Source organism: Vicia villosa, linkage group LG1 (genome assembly GCF_029867415.1).
Source record: "Vicia villosa cultivar HV-30 ecotype Madison, WI linkage group LG1, Vvil1.0, whole genome shotgun sequence".
NCBI classification, from domain to species: Eukaryota; Viridiplantae; Streptophyta; class Magnoliopsida; order Fabales; family Fabaceae; genus Vicia; species Vicia villosa.
The window spans coordinates 118,195,982-118,214,462 of record NC_081180.1 but is presented as its reverse complement, the minus strand read 5'-3'; the positions used below and the strand labels follow the sequence as shown (position 1 = coordinate 118,214,462).

Sequence of the window (18,481 nt, the reverse complement as noted above, 5' to 3'; positions counted from 1 at the left end):
TTGGGGTATAACAATAATGATCATAACACTTAGAAAATGATGGGATCTCAGAGGTCAAAAATTGGGGTGCAACACAGATAAACTCACGGGTTTGGTAAACCCGGATGGTGAGGTTTTTACATGTTTATCTAGGATAGTCGACATAGCCTGTAAGGGCCTATGTAAGTGTATTATATTTTGTTTGTATTATATGTATATTTTGTGACGTCGACTTCTTATCACCGTACTTATTTATTGCATAATATTTTTGAGAATTACATGATTCAAAGATGAACACAACATAAAACAGTACAACAAACATAAATTAAAAAACACTAAACATGAAAACCTAGATACTAGCAAATGATTTTGGACGTTTCAACATCCTTCATTATGTCATCGACGGATCTTGTTATCTGCGTATCCAACTCGATCGGACCTTTAGTTATCCTATGGCGAAATGATTTGCACATGGCCTTGACATCTTCGTCGGTATTCTACTCAATTATGTTGTATTTCACCCTTTCGTTACTATCAATCCAATCTTCGCGAAACTCGAGTTGGCGAGGGTTACGGTGCCATCTAGAAGCTTGAATTCAATAGGAGGGTTGTTTCCTTTGAAATACTTTCGCCTTAATCAGAAATTCAGAAAGAGACATTTTTTTAGACGTCTTTTTCTATAACATATGCCCGTATTTATACAAATGAAGATTGATTCTAGAGCACACACATTTGTCAGTGCATTCAGAATCCTCCAAATATGTCAGCAAAATCCTGATCGTTAAAAAAATACAAATGAAAAAACTACGGAAAATTTTAGCGAAATATATGAGAAAACTATTCTATAATAAAATTAAGATTTTCCGTAGTTTACAAATACCAAAAATTTCAAAAACATTACTGAAAAATTTTATCTCCTTCGTTCAAAAAATTTGTCCACTCCATAAAAGGGTGTTAAAATAATTCATTATGGGGTGCAAGGTATAATTTTGGCTTTGAGGAGGTTAAATCCTGTAAAATATCCTGTATTAAATTTAAGGAAAATAAAACACAATTGAGTGTCTCGGATCGATCATCCGCACGTGGATTATTGTGTGACTCACAATTTCACCACGAATGAATCATCACGGTCGTAGGGAAGAGAAAAGACTCAGTTGCAAGGAGAAGAAGTGTGAATTCTGAAAAACTGGACCATGTCTTCGATTGCAACCGCAACGGTCATAGGCACTTTCTCAACAACTCCAGCTTTGAATCGCACTGCTAGACTCACATTTTGCGCCAATTTTACTTCCAGAACCTTCCTCGCAACTCCACTCTCTTCCAATCACTTCCTCTCCAACCTCCCTCGCACTTCTCCTAAGCGATCCCCAACCTCCCGTCACTTCAAGCGTTTTTCTCCTGTTATGCAGTGGCAGGATTGCACGTAACTAACGCCTTTCCTTTTCACTTCTTAATCACTTATTTCAGTAATCACTTAATTGCCACATGCGTTTTGATGTTCGTTTATAGTTTTTCTATTTCATAGTCCTCTAGTAGGGATTGTGTTTTGTTGGTGTTCCAACAATTTGTTTAATCGATACAAATTGTGACCCAGTTCTAGCAGATATTTCGATTTCGGCTAATGACGGGGCTATAGCATCAATATGATTAACTCTTAACAATTTGTGTGATTAATGTTGTATATTTCTCAATGGGTGTCAGTTTTTAGCACTTATGTTTGGTTTCCTTAAGCTGACACATTCACAACTTCCCACTTTCAATTGGTGCTGTCAATGGCGGAGAGCCAAAATCCCGCCATATCGACTGCCTTGTGGTGCCGGCGGAAAAATCCTTAATATTGGCCAATATTTACCATTCCAGCTAGCCCAAAAACCACCATGTATATCTGCCATGGCGCTGTCATGGTGGATATTTGATAACACTGCTTTCAATGAAAAAAGAATATTGCCAACTGCAGGGTTAAGAAGGAGGTTGATGTGCCGGTGTCTGTAGCATATGCGTGTTATTCTGATCGTGAAGCCATCCCGGAATGGATGCCCTTTATTTCCACTGTTAAGGTGTGCTTTCTCTCCTTCTAATTTATAAAAGAAATGAAGCCCTTTACCTTATGGAATCATGGCATGCTGCATGCAAGATGCAACCTTGCCTCTTTTCCTCTCAGGCTAGATTAAGTGCATTGATGATAAGGATATCTCAATTCACATAAGACAATATTGAATTGTGCAGGCTATTTATAACGATTTGGATATATAGAGTGAAAATATGTAGATTACCTAGAAAATAAGACTTAGGTGGTTTGAGCATGTAAAGGGAAGACCTATAGATTATGTGGTAAGTAGACTAGGTCAGATGGAGAGGAGTGAAATAGCTAAAGATAGAAGAATACCTAAAAAAACTATTAAGTTATGTTTGGGAGTTTGGAGGGGAAGGGAGGGGAGGGCTTTGAAAAATAGGAAGAATTGGGTGAAAAGAATAAAAGGATTTTGGGTAGGAGGATTTTAGAGAGTTTGATTTTATTCATAATACCAAAAACCCCATAAAATGGGGGAACTCAAAAATTGTATTGAAGGAGGGTTTTGGAGGGCTTACATAAATTTTCCAAATATCTTTTAGGTTGCTATACTATTTTGAAAATTAAAAATTTTGTAATGATAATGATTCTTTTATCATTCTAAACAATATCATTTTTTCAAAAAATGTCAAATATTTTTCTATATTTTTTTAAAAATTCGTTTTCGGAAGTCTTCCCCTCACCTCCCCTCCAAACTCCCAAACATAGCCTAAGAGAAGTTGTTAAGAAAGATTTTGAGATTAACGATTTGAATAAAAGCATGGTCCTGGATAGAACATTATGGTGGAAGTTGATCCATGTAGCCGACCCTGCTTAGAGGGATAAGGCTTCATTGTTGTTGTAAGCTATTTATAACATGAGGAAACACAAAATATTGCTTCTGCTTGTTTCTCTTTTGTAAATCAAATATTTAGCTTGAAATTTATGCTCTTCATGTTTTGATTAATGAATACAACTTTCAAATTATATCTGCTTTCAACTGTTCAAGGTATCATAAACATGCAACCTTCATTGAAATATAAAATGTAGTAAATAAATAAAATTTTATTTTTATGCATAACGTTGGATCCGTTTTGCAGATATTGCCAGACAAACCTGACCTATCGCGATGGTCCTTGAAATATAAGGCATTTGGTCAAAATATTGAGTTCTCTTGGCTTGCTCGTAATATGCAGGAAAAGATTGTCTACCTAATTCTTTTGCTTCTTTTTTGTAAATATTCTTTAAAATTAATATTTTGTATTCATATTTTATTACCTTCTTGCAGCCCACTCCAAATCAGAAAATTCATTGGCGATCTCTGGAAGGTCTCCCCAACAGGTAACTGACAAGGACATTTTTTTATAAGTGAATATCATGAGGTTAATTTCCTTTTCTTTGGGAATTTTTTATAGTTCAACATATTATGGAGACAATTGACCTGTAAGACACTGAAGAAAAATTTCCATACACATTTCAACATTATATTGATCTGTCCAAGCATTACTGTAGTTTGGCTTGTCAATTGTTAAGCTTCGAATTTAAACCTGCTACAAGAAGTGAACTTGATGCTGTGCTCAAGTGATTTACAAAATTAAAAGAATTTACAAAATTTTACATTTGCCGTTAACCTTTGTTTTGTGAACAAGAAAAGGCTAAAAAGAGTAGAGAGGGGGGAGTTAAGTTGATTAACTATAAACTGTGATATGAATGTTTCTCATTCATTGTAATTGTTGCCATGCATCCCTTTCTTATTTTGTTTAATTTTCCAAAGATACTATTAGTTTACGCTTACACTTGATTATGTTTAATTGGCTGAATTTACTTCACGAAGTATAATATTTGTGCTGTTTTTCTGCTGAGTAACGAAAAAGAAGGAAACTGGTGCCCAAAGTAAAAAAGCTGAAGATTTAGTATTTGAGTAGCAGTGAAGGTCACTTAAAAGTAGTTTGTTCCAATATATATGCTAGGAATTTAACACCATAGTCCTTGGCAGGTTCTTATTGCAGTATCCATTGTTTATATACCCTAAGAATAAACATTTTAAGGTTTCTAATCTTAGAGTTTGACTTGATATGTGTAAGTTTCTACACTATAAATACTGCAGAATCTCTTGTCTTGAGGAAATAAAAGGCCTTTATCCTTATAGCAGTGAAATGTTTCAATTAGTAATCAAAATTCAAAAGGTAGTATTTTTGTGTGCCATTTAACATATGATTATGTTGTGTTGTGTTGTCACTAACACCTGTGCTAGGACTAGAAATCTATAGCTGATTCTAGCAATGTTTGCAAAATGTAATGCTTCAACCATGATTAAAGAATTCCTAGCTGTATTTTTGTTCAAGTCATTTAGTGGCTAAAAAACACATTCTGCATAAGCATGCTTAGGACTAGTTTTAATCTAATCTTAATTTCTCATGTGGCAGAGGCGCTGTACGATTCTTTCCAAAAGGTCCCTCTTCATGCATAGTTGAAGTAAGGCCTTTCATACATTTTTTACTAGTTTCACCTTTATATATTGATAACAATTCAATCTTTCTTGTACAACTGTTACCGACTTACTTTGATCCCATACTTAGGGGGGAAATTGGGTTAAATCAATACCAATTGTAAGTTTCTCAATGTAGTATTTGTTCAACTAGCTGCACCACTGATTCACTGCATGTTCCTGTTGGGCCAAATAATTGCCTATCTTTATCATTCCAGTGCATGACTAGGTGGCACATCACATGTATCCACACTAAGGAATAACTCTTTATATCAGTCCCATCAACAGTTTTTTCCACGCTTTTAACTTCTAACATGAAATTAGGAAACTTAAAAGTAACAGTACATAGTGTTTTTTCCTTCTTTTTTTCTCCCCGGTCCCCATTCAGCCTTTAAGTCAAGCACTAACTATTGCTTTTTTGTATTTTTGCCATTACAGCTGACGGTTTCTTATGAGGTTCCTCAACTTTTATCTCCAGTGGCATCCGTAAGTAATCTAGCCTTTATAAAATGTAAAGTTCTTGATTACTTTAGTTGACAAAAACAGTAAAAGAATTCTCATTTTTCATTATTTGGGATGAATAAAACGTAACAAGACAAGTGGTTGATACTTTCCTAGTTTTTTCATTTGGGATCATGCTCATCTAAAGTGAGATGCTCACTTTAAAATATCAAACATTGATAAACAAATCAAATCAGTGATTGTTAAAAATATAGTTTTGATTTTTTTTCACTTTATTAACTGCTCACTTTAAAGAAGTTAAATCATTCATTCATCCAACTTTACTCCCGGTTATAATGGATTCTTATCTGTGTTTCAGCTTTAAGAACCCTTTGTAATGGTTTAATCTGCAGGCACTGCAGCCTTTTCTTGAAAGTTTACTTCAACGTGGTCTGGAAAGATTTGCTAATTTTGCAAAAAGCTACAAATGATTGTCCTGATTTTTAGGACTACATTTCGGAAAATGATCATATGCAATTATTTCTGTCCAAACACTGATTGAATTTCACAAAGATTTGGGCACGGTTATCATGCCAGTGTTGGTTATCCTATTTTTAAATGTTAGTTCCTCACAGCTCTGATGGAAATCATGGTCTTGATGCACAAAACAAACACATCAACATAATGCAGATGAGCTGTTCTTAAACCTTACAATTCCCCCAACCTCGTGGTACTGCTATAAATTCAGATACACTATCAGGATCTGCTACCCTTCAAGGTGTAGGGTTATTTCTCTGTATTTTTTGTACTTAGTAATGCATGCATTTCTTACACTTTTTAGATTTAGATCTACCTTTGTCAGCTCCTTTAAGTCATGTGCCCATACTAGTTGTACATCATGTATTTCTATACAATAATGCAAATGAATCTTAATAAATACCCTTTTATCATGCAATGGCTGTAAATATAAAGAATGCGATATAGACTAATATATTCAGAACAAAATTTTATTGAGATACAAGAATATGATATGAATGTGGCGGTCATAGTGGAAAAAAATGACTAGTACAAAATAATAATGTAAAAATATTACAACATATCTACACCACCATCCTCTAACCCTGAGCTATGTACATCAACAGACAACGTGAAAAAATGATGGCTGCTTTTTCCTACGCCTAAACTGAAGCAGTCAAAAACAGCGTATGTAACCTCCACAACACTTTATTTAATGAACTGTATATACATTCAGTTGCTCGCACTTCCTTCCAACAAATTTCTCAAGCTACAGAGAGCCTCTGCAGAGAGGCTGCAGCATCTCAGTTTCCGTTGGGGGGGTGGGGATGGCTCTGACTCCCCATGGTCAATGGAAGAGAGACATATTATGATCACTGTAAGATTGTCAAATGTATTGAGTCGTAATGCCTCCATAACTAGATCCCTGGCGCACTTATCTGGGTCATCGTGCCTCCTCAAACCTTTACGTACAAGGCTAACGGCATGCTGGCTTGACATCACATCCCAGATGCCATCACATCCTATGATGAGGAATTCGTCGTCGTCTGTTAGAACCATTTGACGGAACTCGGGCTCTGCAATCAATGGTGAGGGAACACCCCTAGGTAACTTCATGTCCCAGTCCCCTAATGCTCTGGTAACTGATAAAACACCATTTAGGTAACCATCTTCTACATAGCCGCCCAATTCTTCAACTCGTCTCCGCTCTAATGGATAAATAGGCCGGTGATCTTGAGACATATCAATGGCCTCTCCTTTTCGACTGAGAACTGCTCGACAGTCACCAGCATTAGCCACCATTAGAAGTCTGAAAAAAACATATTAGAAATCAGTCAAGCAAATATTCAGGAAGGCTGTCTCGTCTCCATAGCTAATGCAACAATAAAATTTTGTTCTTTTTCGATTAAGTGGGATTTACTACCTAGGTCATACAATGTCATAATATCCTACATGAATCATATCTAATGAAACATGTTTAGTGTAGTGAAATTCATTAAACTCAAATTCTTCTTAAAGGTTTGAGATATAGCTTTTGCTATCCTCTTTCAACTTCCAAATTCTTGCACCAACATGTCAAGCTAATAGCAACCATACATTAGAGCTATAACAAATGTAGAAAAGAGACAAACATAAGATAGTGGATTGAAAAGATAGATGGACCTACCTTCCAAATATCATTGCAGTAAGAGCTGTGGTCCCTGAAGAAGTGTTCACACTGCAATCATCAGCCATAGCCGAGTCTGCCAAAAGAAAAGCCTTTCTGAGGGAATTCTCTACGTCTTGTAAAAATATGTTATCAACTTCAGATGTCTGAGGGAAATTGACATCCTCAAAGAAGAATTTTATAACATTTTTTCTTATATAAGCTGCTGCTTCAGGTCCTCCATGACCATCGAACACCTGAGACATTTGCCAAAGCTCAATTAGATTTAGAACTGAGATTAACTAAAAACAAAGGACCCAAGTGAAAAAGATAATTACCCCGTAAAAGGCACTTGGTTTAGGAAATTTATATAGTGATCCTAGATGAGAAGTCAAATCATCTATCCTTATATGTTCATCTTCCATGTATCTCCGTGGCCCAATGTCGGAAAAACTACCCGAACGGATGCAGGGTACAAATTGCAGAACTGCAGCTTCTGAGATTATGTCTGCAGTCTTTACATCCTACACCAGAACAACAAAATACAAATCAGAAAATGAGAACCAGTGTATCAAGAGACTAAATGCACTATACACAGAAAAAACAATACTCAAACTACCACATGAGATGTTTGATGCAAGTTATACAACTAACAGAGTTCTTATTCAATAAAAATCGCTATCCTTAAGCTCTCAAGTCACATTGCAGAGCAGTTAGTTTTCCATGCATGAACACAATTACAAACATTTTGAGTGCACAGTGAAGGCACAATCATATTATAATTACAATTTCTAAAATCTAATGCAAAATCACTAACAACTTAATGGAGGATTTGGTCAATTCTCGGTATCATCAACAACTATAAGATCAATCACACACGTATCTATGTCAACAAAGAATCACAACTGAAAGAGAGAGTTTCACAAACAAAAAACTCGGGATCGTCATAAAAACCGATTGGACTAAAACTTCCCAAATCAAAAACAAGCAACAAAAAAGTAAACAAACCATAAGAATTATCAAAATCAGGCATCTCCTAAGATCAATCAATCAACAATTCAATACATAAGCAGATTACTGATCCCAAAATAAAATTCAATTTTGCTTCTTTTTGCTTCTGTTAGAACCTCGATCCAAAAGAGAACTCAAAGAATTCACATCACAACCGAAGAAAAAAAGAAACCCATCAAACCCAATCAGCATCTACACAGCCCAACAACACAAAATCACGAGAAAAAGAAGAAATCATCAAAAGGGTCTAAATAAAAAAACTAACTTCTTTTGTAGTAAGTAACTCAGCCGAAACTGATTCAGAAGCACGAACTCGATCGAAACTCGAAGGCGTTACAGCATCTGCATCACCGATCTCATGAATATTGCTTCCTTTATTCGGAAAATACTTCACATCCAACACCCCCACGCTTTGTTGACACACAACCTCTGCTTCAGCCACCATTTTCTCTTCTTCTAACAACCTCCGTGTTCTTTACCAAACGAAAAACCGATTGAAATTTCAACGTTTCACAGAGCTGAATGCTATCAATTGTAGAAAAGATTCGACGCTAACGATTTTTATTATCTTGTTATTTTTTTTCTGTTGAGGTTTTCTTGCGAATTTTCTCGCGGTTTCTATTTCGATGGAAAAATAATGATCAATAGTTTCCACAACGCTTGTGTTGAAAAACAATATAAGTGGCTATGGTAGGTACTGGCGGCTACCGGTAAACTTCTTCGGATGAGAGACACGTGTAGTTTTGTGAACCATAGGATTCTTGAGAAGCGTTTGTCATGCACGCAATGGGGTGACGCGTGGATGTACTTTCTGGCTGACGCGTGATGTTTGACGTGTTGGAAGTTGTTATGATGGAAAGACGGAATTGCCTATACTTATAGGTGTATGTTGGAGGTTTGACTTTGTGGAGTGTTTGGTTAGAGATGGGATAGGGGCAATATGGGTATTGGATTGGCGCCGACCGAGGATCTTAATCTGCTCTTGTGTTCAGACTTGTTGACGGGTTTCTCATTTTCACCACTACTGGTGACGTGTGACATGGCTTCACCTACGCTTTAATTAATTCTTTTTTTTCTTCTTTTTTTTAGTGGTAAAAGTAAAGTGGGAGGTTTAATGAGTGTATAGTTGATTTCAATTCAATAAGATTATTTTTGTTATGTAATGATAAAAATAAATTTTGCATGAATGGATTTTAGCATAAAATTAATTAAATGTAATGGGGTTTGTATTTTTAATATTTTAATTAAAAAAATGTTTTTTTTTTATAATTTATAGTGTTTGAATAATTTAGATCAAAATTATTTTGGAGTAGGTATTTATTAAAATGAGTTTAAACCATAATAAAAAAAAATGTAAATAAAATAGAAAATTTTACACTTGAGTAGATGGTAAATTGAATAATAGTCACGTTAATAAAAGGTTGAATTAATGGTAACTTGTGTTTGATGTTAGACAAAATATTTTTTTTCGTCCTTTAATTATTATTTGGAGTTTATTTTGGCCTTTTAATTTTTAAAAAGTTCAAATCACTCCCTTATCTATTAAAATGGTATCACGTAAGTCCTTTCTGTCTGTTTTATGGAAACGGACGTTTGAACTGCTTACGTGGCATATGACGTGGAGGTTGGGCTTCATCTCCTTCATTAAAAGGGTATTTTCTAGAAATCACGTAAAATAGAGTCTGAACAAATTGGGGGTTAAGGTTTCTTTAAAACTAATAATTTTATCTTATGAAGTATTTGAGGGCTAGGGTTTTCTAGAAATCCAGAGTCATGAAATCGTCGACTTGTTCTTCCTCTATGATACAAGGAAGCCATGAAAGTTTGAATTTCCAGCTTTGTACGATGTCGAATCTGCCATGGAAACTGGTTTGCCATTTTGGAGATAAGGCCATTCTACGAAGGGCAAAGACGGCTAAGAGATTTGGAAGACAATTTTGGGGGTGTCCTCATTTTAAGGTATGTTATTTGTTCACAGATTGTTGGTTTTTAAGTTTAAGAAATTGAACATCAATATGTGTGACATGTAGGGACTTGTGCATCTTGGGTGTGGGTTTTTCGAATGGTTCTTCGACGAAGCTAAAGATAACAATGGGCAAATTAGGATGGTTAGGTTGGAAAAGCTTGGAAAGAATATTGAAGACTTACAAATGGATGTTGTCAAAATTAGACTGTCAACTGAAGAAATAAGGAAAAACACTCATCAAATATAGAGGCAGTTGAACAAGATGATGAATTTGGGAAAATGTTGTAGCTTGATGATTGTGATAATTTTGTTGGTCATGTGTTTTTTTAAAGTTTAGGTTATGTGTTAGTCATGGTTCTGTATCAGTTGTACCAGTTCTGTAGCAGTATTATGAACTTGAAATCAGTATTTTGCCTTTTATTTACCAGTTATGTCTTTTAATTTTGAACAAATGGAATCAATAATTTTGAAGTTATAAAGCACCGATTTGAAGTTCTAATGTACCACTTTAAATAGACACCAAAACTAGTTTGGGCTTGAAGATTACAACAACCATCAAAACAAACATGTTTAAAACAGACATGTTCCAAATAGACATGTTTATAACAAACATGGTATAAACCCAAATGAGGTTTCAAAAGTGCTAAATATCCAAAATATAATCTAGGAAATAAATGTCAAAATATAAAAAACAATCTAGACATTCTTCTTGGATGTGGTTCTCTTTGTTGGGGTTGTCGTCCTAGTTGTTGGTCCAATTCTTTATGCACCTAATCTTATGGTTGGTCCTGGTAGTACCCAAGGAGTAGGTGTCCTTCTCACACCCAACTTCTTTGCCTTGCCTATTGTTGTCTTATTTGCAAGACTGTCTAATTCTGGATGTCTAAGAAGACTGAGCAGCAGATAAAGTAGGTTGTTATGAAGATTGTTGACTTTGTTATGCAACATGTTGATCAATTTGATGTGAAGTAGCTTGAGTAGGTTGTTGTGAAGATTGTTGAGTAGGTTGTGCAGCATGTTGAGCAGTTTGGTGTGAAGTAGCTTGAGAAGGTTGTTGTGAAAATTGTTGAGTAGGTTGTGCAGGCCCTGTCACCTCACATATGGCTTTGTTATGCCCTGACTTCTTGCATCTACTGCACTTCAGAATCATCCCTATCCTCCTAATTTTTCTATCGGTCCCATCAATCTCTCCTTGTGAAATATTCCTCTTCTTCATTGGTCTACCAAGCATCTTTCTGTACTTTGGAGGATGCACATCTAGATATTGTACCCTTTCCCATAAATTTGAACCATTCACAGGATATATAACCGGTTTGTAGACTGCAACATACCTACTCTTTTTATAGTATTGAGGAATGTAATCTTCGAATATAAAGTTCCTACTCTTCATACATGACAAGACATGAACACATGGCAAACCAGACAGTTGCTACTTTCTACATGAACATAAGTGGTCTTTCAAGTTTATAGTGAACATATTAGTTGAATCTTGCACATGCTTAACTTCAAAAATATGTCCATCAGATATCCTACATAATAGAATAACCAATTATCAGATTACATGATTAACTTCAAAAATTCACATTACATAATGAAATCCTGCATATGTTTACCTTACAATCCACGTGTTGGTGTAGGAACTTGTTTTCTCCACTTGTTTTCTAATGTTTGGCAGCACTGCATCATCATATAAATTCTGAAACCTCGTCCTATTGGTAGCCTACCTCTCCATAAAATAAGTCTTGATCTCTTCCAGCATTGTTACTAAAGGCTTAGACTTTGACTCAAGGATCACACGATTGAATGCCTCAGACATGTTGTTGAGTAGGGTAACACATTTGTTAGTTACCTGATTACATATTACAACATTATAATACATTATTAAACTAGGCAGACAGTTTCATATTACAAATTACAACTTGTTAAATTCATATAATCTTAATGTATGATTTACTCCAGAATCTTGGAGATGTCTTCATCATATGTAAATATGCCTCCTCACTGATAAGCCTCATAGACCTCATTTCTCTCTCCCATGCTTGTACGTATGTTGACTTTGCAGCCTTTCAGATAACATATTTTAACATTTTACCAGGGTACTTCTTCCTAAAGTTATTATAAAGGTGCCTCATGTAGAATTTTTGTTTAACACCTGGCAACAGTTCATCCATGGATGGTAGTAGACCCTGCAATATCACATAACAATATAATTCAGAACAACCAATATAATTCATGACAAACAATATATATAAATCATAATAACAAACAATATAAACCATAACCTTTTGTTAGTCTGAGATGAATGTGTATGTCAAGCTTTCTTCTTGCCCTCCTAGGTCATCAATCAACAGTTGCAAAAACCATGTCCAATTATCTATATTCTCTCCTTCTACAAGTGCAAAGGCAATTGGGAGCATCTGATCATTTGGATTCCTATCTATTGCAACCAGAATCTTCACACCACATAGCCCTTTTAAAAAACAACCATCTAGACCTATGATATGTATAGATAACTTGAAGCTTTCCTTACATGCTGCAAAGCAAACATACAATCTTCTAAAATATGGTCTTTGGTCATCATTACCTTCTGGAACTGGATCAACATTAAGCTTCACAGTGGACCATAGGTTAGCTCTTAAAATCTCATGACAATAAGGATATATCCTTGTATAATCCCCTAAGAAAGATCCATCAACCATGTCTCTAGCTCTAAATACCACCCTTATAGCCTTGGTCTTATTAACACCCATATTCCACTTCCTTTGAGCCTTTACCTTTATGTCCTTAATCTTCATCCTTGGGTTGTTTTTCAGAGAATTTTGAATTCTCTTTCTTAGCCATTTAGTGGTCATCATTTTCACATTGTAGTCTCTACTGCACTCATGCTTGTCAACCAGCTTCCTTAATTGCCATGTTTCTTCATTTGGAAATTTGGAACAATAAGCTTCCCATTGACACCCATCCTTGCATCTAACCCTCACCCTCACTTTGTCATTCTTTGTGAACTTCATTTTTCTCCCACTTTGGTCAACTTATGATGTTATAGCTTCCTTTAAGTCATCCTTTGACCTAAATAACATTCCAACTTCCCATTTGAAATCTGCCATGTCTTTCTTCACTTTGAACATTGGGTAACTCTTCTTTCTAACACCACCATTGCTATTATCACTATCACATCCACTTTCAAGTTATTCATTATCATTATCTATTTCCTTTTCCAAACTATCATTATCCAATTGCTTTTTGCTTTGTTCCTCCTCAAGTTTTGATTCATATTCAACAAGATTATCCAAATCTTCTTCCTATAAATCATTAAAACCATCAGATGAATCATCAAATCCCACTTCCATACCACTCTCATAATTCTCATAAACATTGTCGTCTCCACTATCAATACTAGACTCATCATGCACCTCACCAACATTTCCTTCATCCCTCACAACATTATCTTCATCCTTTACCACATTGCCCTTATCCCTAACCATATTGCCCTCATCCCTAACCACATTTCCTTCTTCCCTCTCCACATTGCCTTCATCCAAATCCACATTCTCTTTCTTAACAGTCACATTACATTCCTCTTGACCAACTACTTCCTCACACATTTTTGAAATCAACTCTTCTTCATCATCTGCAATATCATCATTCCATACTTCTGCTTCTATAGGCATATCACAATATTCTGGCTCACACACTGTATGTTAAATATAAATGTGAACACTTAAATACACCCTGTAAAGATAAGTTATTTCTAAGGTTCCTTTATCATCAACTAATTCAATCATGCCAAATGTAGGATCTCTGTACCAAATTCTCTCAAACTCCCTATAACCTAACTCCTTAAGAACACCAACAAATTCAAAATAGACCCACGTGTTTGCATCTATTTTCAAGTCTGAAATATCTCCTCCTTCATACTGACTATTGTTAATATCAACGAATTCACCACTACGGTGAATAGTTAGATACATAAACTTGTCCATTAGAACTGAATCAAAACAAACCCTAAATAAGAATCGTGTTTTAAAAAGCCTAAATCAGAACGAACGAACCTTAAAAATAACAATCCCTGATTTAACCCTAAGTGCGAACGATCCCTACAAATAACCCTAAAAAATGCGTAACATAAGCAAAAACCAGAACCATTTAGGGTTATAAATGACAAACCTGTGGTGCTTCAGTTGTGTCAATCTTGGCTCTTCCGATTGCAACCTTCAAATGGAGATAACCCAGAGCTTCAACCTTTTGTATTCAGTAGATGATAAGTATGGAAATGAGAATGGTGGAAATGAGACTTGTTCTTTGTAGGATAAAAACATATAAAAGTATATTATCCACATTTGCATTCAAACAAGTCACGTAGATAATAAAAACATTAGACAACTAAAGGAACCAAACGGAAGGATAAACGTGATACCAATTTAACAGATAAGGGAGTGATTTGAACTTTTAAAAATTAAGAGACCAAAATGGACCCCGAGTGAAAGTTAAAGGACGAAAAAAGGGTATTTTTCCTTATTCATACTATCTTTAAGCTTGAATTAATTTTAGATTCACGGTTACATTAAAATTTTGAAATTTTAAACATGTTGATTTAGTGGTAAGCTCATGTTTTACCCTATTGAGATGTGTTTTTGCAAAATAGATTATATTCCGTCTCATTTTTAAAAATTTACATTCATATGATAATATTAACTGTTCATAAGGTTAGGAGATTGTTGAATAAATAATATGATTGATATTATGACGTTATTTTAAATATGAATAATGTTGTTGAACAATCGGTAATTATATAAAGAGAAATGATAGAATTACACCAAAATATGACATATACACCGTACATTTATACCATTCCATCTACTTTTTTCTTCTTTTTTTAAATATATGAATGTATTGTAATTTGGACCTCACTTGCAATGAAGTGTAAATGATACAGTGTAAAGGACACAATGTCAAATTGGTGGTGTCAATATAGCACAACAACTCTTATATAAATTGATGGCTAAAATGTGTATGATTGATCATTGATACATTTTGGTTATAGTAATTGTAATCTAATCCCAACATCTATCTAGAATTATTAATATTTACTTTAATTTGTTTTAGTTTATAAAACAACTCTCAAAATAATCTAGAATTCATATTTGCTTAAAATAGTAAAAATACCAATAAAGTGTATCATTCAACACTCGTCCATGTTAATCTTTTCTTTTAATACTCGTTCGTGTTAACCAATTCTACTCACTTGTAAAAATATTTTGTACCATGTTACATGTTACTACCATAAGCCTCTTTACCATAAAACTTTTTTTCCTTCCCCCAGCAGATATCAAAGACACTTACTCCAACTTTTTAGGACAAATTTCAGGTCTTGATATTTAACCTTCTTCTACCTTGAATTTTTGAAAGTTCGGTGTCAATCTCACCTTCGGGTTTAGGACTATTAAATAGGGGCAATTGTCATACCTTAAATTTGTCCTGCCCTTTTGTCGCTACCGTGAAAAAAACAACAGAGTCACCACTAAAATTTATTTATCATAATAAAGGAAAGGAAATATCCAACAAACCTCAAACAAGGAAAGGATGGTCTCGCGACCAAGAGATGGGTACGGAAGTCGGTTACGCAAGAGGGAGGTATTAGCACTTCTCATGTTTGTAGTACTCTACGGGATCCACTCTTGTTGTTTTTAATCAAAGGGTGTGTCATCTAATGCTTAATTACGCTTGTACTTCAATTCAACATAACAATAATGCCTTAAGAAATCCTTGAAGAAGATGAGACTGGAAGCATAAAGGAAACCTTAAGATGAAATGCAATTAACATCAATTGAATTAACAAAAACCTGGATAAAGAACCCTGATCTTTTTTCCTTTTGAAGTAACTAATAAAAACTTGACGAGCTCTGTAGCTTGAGAGAAAGAAGAAGTTCACAATGATTGTGAAAACACAACCTTAGTTCCACAAACCATGATGATGAGGAAAACACCTTGAATAGCTTGTGCAAAGATGCATGCCTCAAAGTATAGAGAAACCTTAACTTCAAGGTTATTGATCCCATGCCAAATTATTGATTAGTGATGCATGATGTGTTTAATGACCTAGTGAAAGTATGCATATGGATGCAAATCATAATCCAGATAAAATTGAAAAGGTAGGACAAATTTGGGGTATGATAGCTGCCCCTATTTAATCATCTTGAACCTGAAGGTGAGATTGGTGTCAGCCTTTCGAACATTCAAGGTAGAAGAAGATTAAATACCAAGCCCTGAAATTTGACCTGAAAAGATGGTGTAATTGCCTTTTTCTTGCTTTTGATATCTGCTGGGGAAAGAAAATTTTGTTTTCTAGTGAAAACGTTTATGGTGAGTAATCATGGTCGAATGGTGATAGCCTGTAATGTAGTGATGGTGCCAATACAAGGTTCTCAAAGAAGGTGGTAGTTGCATGAAACAGTGATTGAAAATATATGTAAGACCAAATGCAATTTCAAGTAATCGGGTCAAAATTTGAATCCAAACAACAACAAAAGAATTAAAAACATTACTATTAATTATTATGCAATAAAGCCTTGGTGGAAGTGGAAAAAAAAGAAGATCCAAGTGAAATAATAAAAATAATTCACTAGCTCTTCCGAGCAAGGCCCGTTAAGCGCGGTTACGCACACTACACCAGTTGTAGAAAAACCAGTTCAGCAGACTACACAACTAGTGTAACCTCCATTTATCACCTACACACCTCATTTACACAACTAAACGTAATTTACAAGTATTAGGGTACCTCCCAGCAAGCGCTTATTTTACATCGTTAGCTAGACGTCTTTGTTGTGCTTTGGTAGTAACTTCCTCTACGACACGCCAACGATTTTGCATCAACGCAAATCTAAAGAAAGTGTCCTAACCACGCACTTGAACAAACATTACGAAACAATATAATTTACAACAATATGTAAACAACACATATGTGCACATACTTGAATAATAAGAAAAACACAATTTTTATTAAACGGAATGGTGAAAATGAATAAACAAGTTGAAAAGTGAAGATTTCTAATTAAAGAGCTAATCCGAGTCCAATTTGTTTAGTCAGTTCACCAAACAAAATTGAAGTATGTATAACTATACACAAGTATACAAGTATCAATATACGATATCTACAAAACTAAAAAACAAACAAACTATCACAATGTGATCCAATAGAAACATCAATCCTCGGTAACGACGCCATTTTGCTTGAGCGGTAAAGCGGCAAGAAACAAAATTTTTTGGAAATATTTATCCGGGAAATTATCGTCTCCATAGGATTAGTGGTACTGAATTGCCGCTCGATAAGTCTCGCATTTATGAGTTTGGATTGAATTGGTAAAGCATAAAAATAGAAAAGTAAATATGAACATAAGAAGAATTTCATTCTTCGGAAAAGAGAGAACTCTCGGGATTGAATTTCACATACCCATTAAATACTTAAACTCATCACTCAGTTGTACTCAACCTAAATCACTCGTCAACATCATCACATATGACTCACACAGAGGTTATGTCTAATACAAAGTGAGAAATCAACCGTTTTGCTCGTGTTGACGATCTCTCAGCACAACACAAACAACACATAGGCATTAAGAATCGATACCCACAATGGTTACTAAGCCTAAATATATCTCTAGAGTCTATAACCTAGCAAATATTCATCCAATAAAAAATTTAAGGATTTTATCTCTAAAGCAACGCAAATCCAAGCACAACGCAAATCCAAGCACAAAGCAAATACAAGGATAAACATTAACATTGATTTATAAAAGAGGTTTTATACAACACCATGAGTAATTAATATACATACAAAACAAGCATACGTACAAAAAAACCCAACAAATGAAGCTTATAAAGAGATGAATGGAGAAGAAAACCAAATCTTTCGCGGTGTCAATCACGAGCAAAGAAGCTTCGACTCCGGATCATCCGATTACAACCACCAATTGTTGTTTTCTAAGCTTTAACCTAAGAAAAATGAAGGTGATGACTTTGGAAACAAATACCTCAAAGCATAACCCTAAAAAAAATATGATTTTTCCCTATTTAAACACTTTCCAAACCAGCCAGACCACCTTTAGCGTTCAAATCCGCGCTTAGCACACTCAACTGAAAAATGAAATCTTATTTTGACCATAACTTAAGAACCGTAACTCCAATTTGCGCCCGGTTCGAAGCGTTGGAAAGCTTATTCAATAGTCTAACTAAAAATGACTAAATGGAAACCAAATTGATGATTTTTCTCATCTTTATATTGAGCTTTATTAGTTGATGAATTGCTCAAAATCGCGTGTTTGAAGTTGTGTTTTCGGTACTTTATTGCTTATGCTCTAAATACGCATCAATACCTACAAAATGAAT

General features: G+C 34.9%; 3 protein-coding genes across 3 annotated transcripts; 1 reads left to right on the top strand and 2 right to left on the bottom strand.

Moving 5' to 3' along the window:
• Positions 1–1,021: 1,021 nt before the first annotated feature.
• On the top strand, positions 1,022–5,894 carry LOC131643967 (uncharacterized). The gene is made up of 7 exons (XM_058914343.1): positions 1,022–1,402; positions 1,937–2,036; positions 3,130–3,225; positions 3,318–3,370; positions 4,456–4,504; positions 4,956–5,003; positions 5,372–5,894. The coding sequence occupies exons 1-7, from the start codon at positions 1,173–1,175 to the stop codon at positions 5,447–5,449; spliced, it is 654 nt and encodes a 217-aa protein (XP_058770326.1). The 5' UTR covers positions 1,022–1,172; the 3' UTR covers positions 5,450–5,894.
• Positions 5,895–5,984: 90 nt separating this feature from the next.
• Positions 5,985–8,796, bottom strand: LOC131643966 (probable protein phosphatase 2C 49). The gene is made up of 4 exons (XM_058914342.1): positions 8,396–8,796; positions 7,458–7,643; positions 7,141–7,376; positions 5,985–6,783 (listed from the first exon to the last, which is right to left on the bottom strand). Exons 1-4 carry the CDS (start codon positions 8,573–8,575, stop codon positions 6,207–6,209), a joined length of 1,179 nt encoding a protein of 392 aa, XP_058770325.1. The 5' UTR covers positions 8,576–8,796; the 3' UTR covers positions 5,985–6,206.
• A 2,237-nt stretch (positions 8,797–11,033) lies between these two features.
• LOC131652524 (uncharacterized) lies at positions 11,034–13,107 on the bottom strand. The gene is made up of 5 exons (XM_058922405.1): positions 12,425–13,107; positions 12,249–12,282; positions 11,821–11,945; positions 11,592–11,625; positions 11,034–11,480 (listed from the first exon to the last, which is right to left on the bottom strand). The coding sequence occupies exons 1-5, from the start codon at positions 13,105–13,107 to the stop codon at positions 11,034–11,036; spliced, it is 1,323 nt and encodes a 440-aa protein (XP_058778388.1).
• Between the last annotated feature and the right edge of the window lie 5,374 nt (positions 13,108–18,481).

Excerpts from the sequence above, each read along its gene's own strand:
- LOC131652524 (XM_058922405.1), bottom strand. The coding sequence starts at position 13,107 with ATGAAGTTCACAAAGAATGACAAAGTGAGGGTGAGGGTTAGATGCAAG. Across the intron at positions 12,283-12,424 it reads TTGATTGATGACCTAGGAGG|GGTCTACTACCATCCATGGA; the intron begins GCAAGAAGAAAG and ends GTGATATTGCAG. Across the intron at positions 11,626-11,820 it reads AAGACTTATTTTATGGAGAG|GATATCTGATGGACATATTT; the intron begins GTAGGCTACCAA and ends TCTATTATGTAG.
- LOC131643966 (XM_058914342.1), bottom strand. The coding sequence starts at position 8,575 with ATGGTGGCTGAAGCAGAGGTTGTGTGTCAACAAAGCGTGGGGGTGTTG. Across the intron at positions 7,644-8,395 it reads AGTTACTTACTACAAAAGAA|GATGTAAAGACTGCAGACAT; the intron begins GTTAGTTTTTTT and ends GTTCTGGTGTAG. Across the intron at positions 6,784-7,140 it reads ACTGCAATGATATTTGGAAG|ACTTCTAATGGTGGCTAATG; the intron begins GTAGGTCCATCT and ends TGTTTTTTTCAG.
- LOC131643967 (XM_058914343.1), top strand. The coding sequence starts at position 1,173 with ATGTCTTCGATTGCAACCGCAACGGTCATAGGCACTTTCTCAACAACT. Across the intron at positions 3,226-3,317 it reads GGCTTGCTCGTAATATGCAG|CCCACTCCAAATCAGAAAAT; the intron begins GAAAAGATTGTC and ends ACCTTCTTGCAG. Across the intron at positions 4,505-4,955 it reads CCTCTTCATGCATAGTTGAA|CTGACGGTTTCTTATGAGGT; the intron begins GTAAGGCCTTTC and ends TTGCCATTACAG.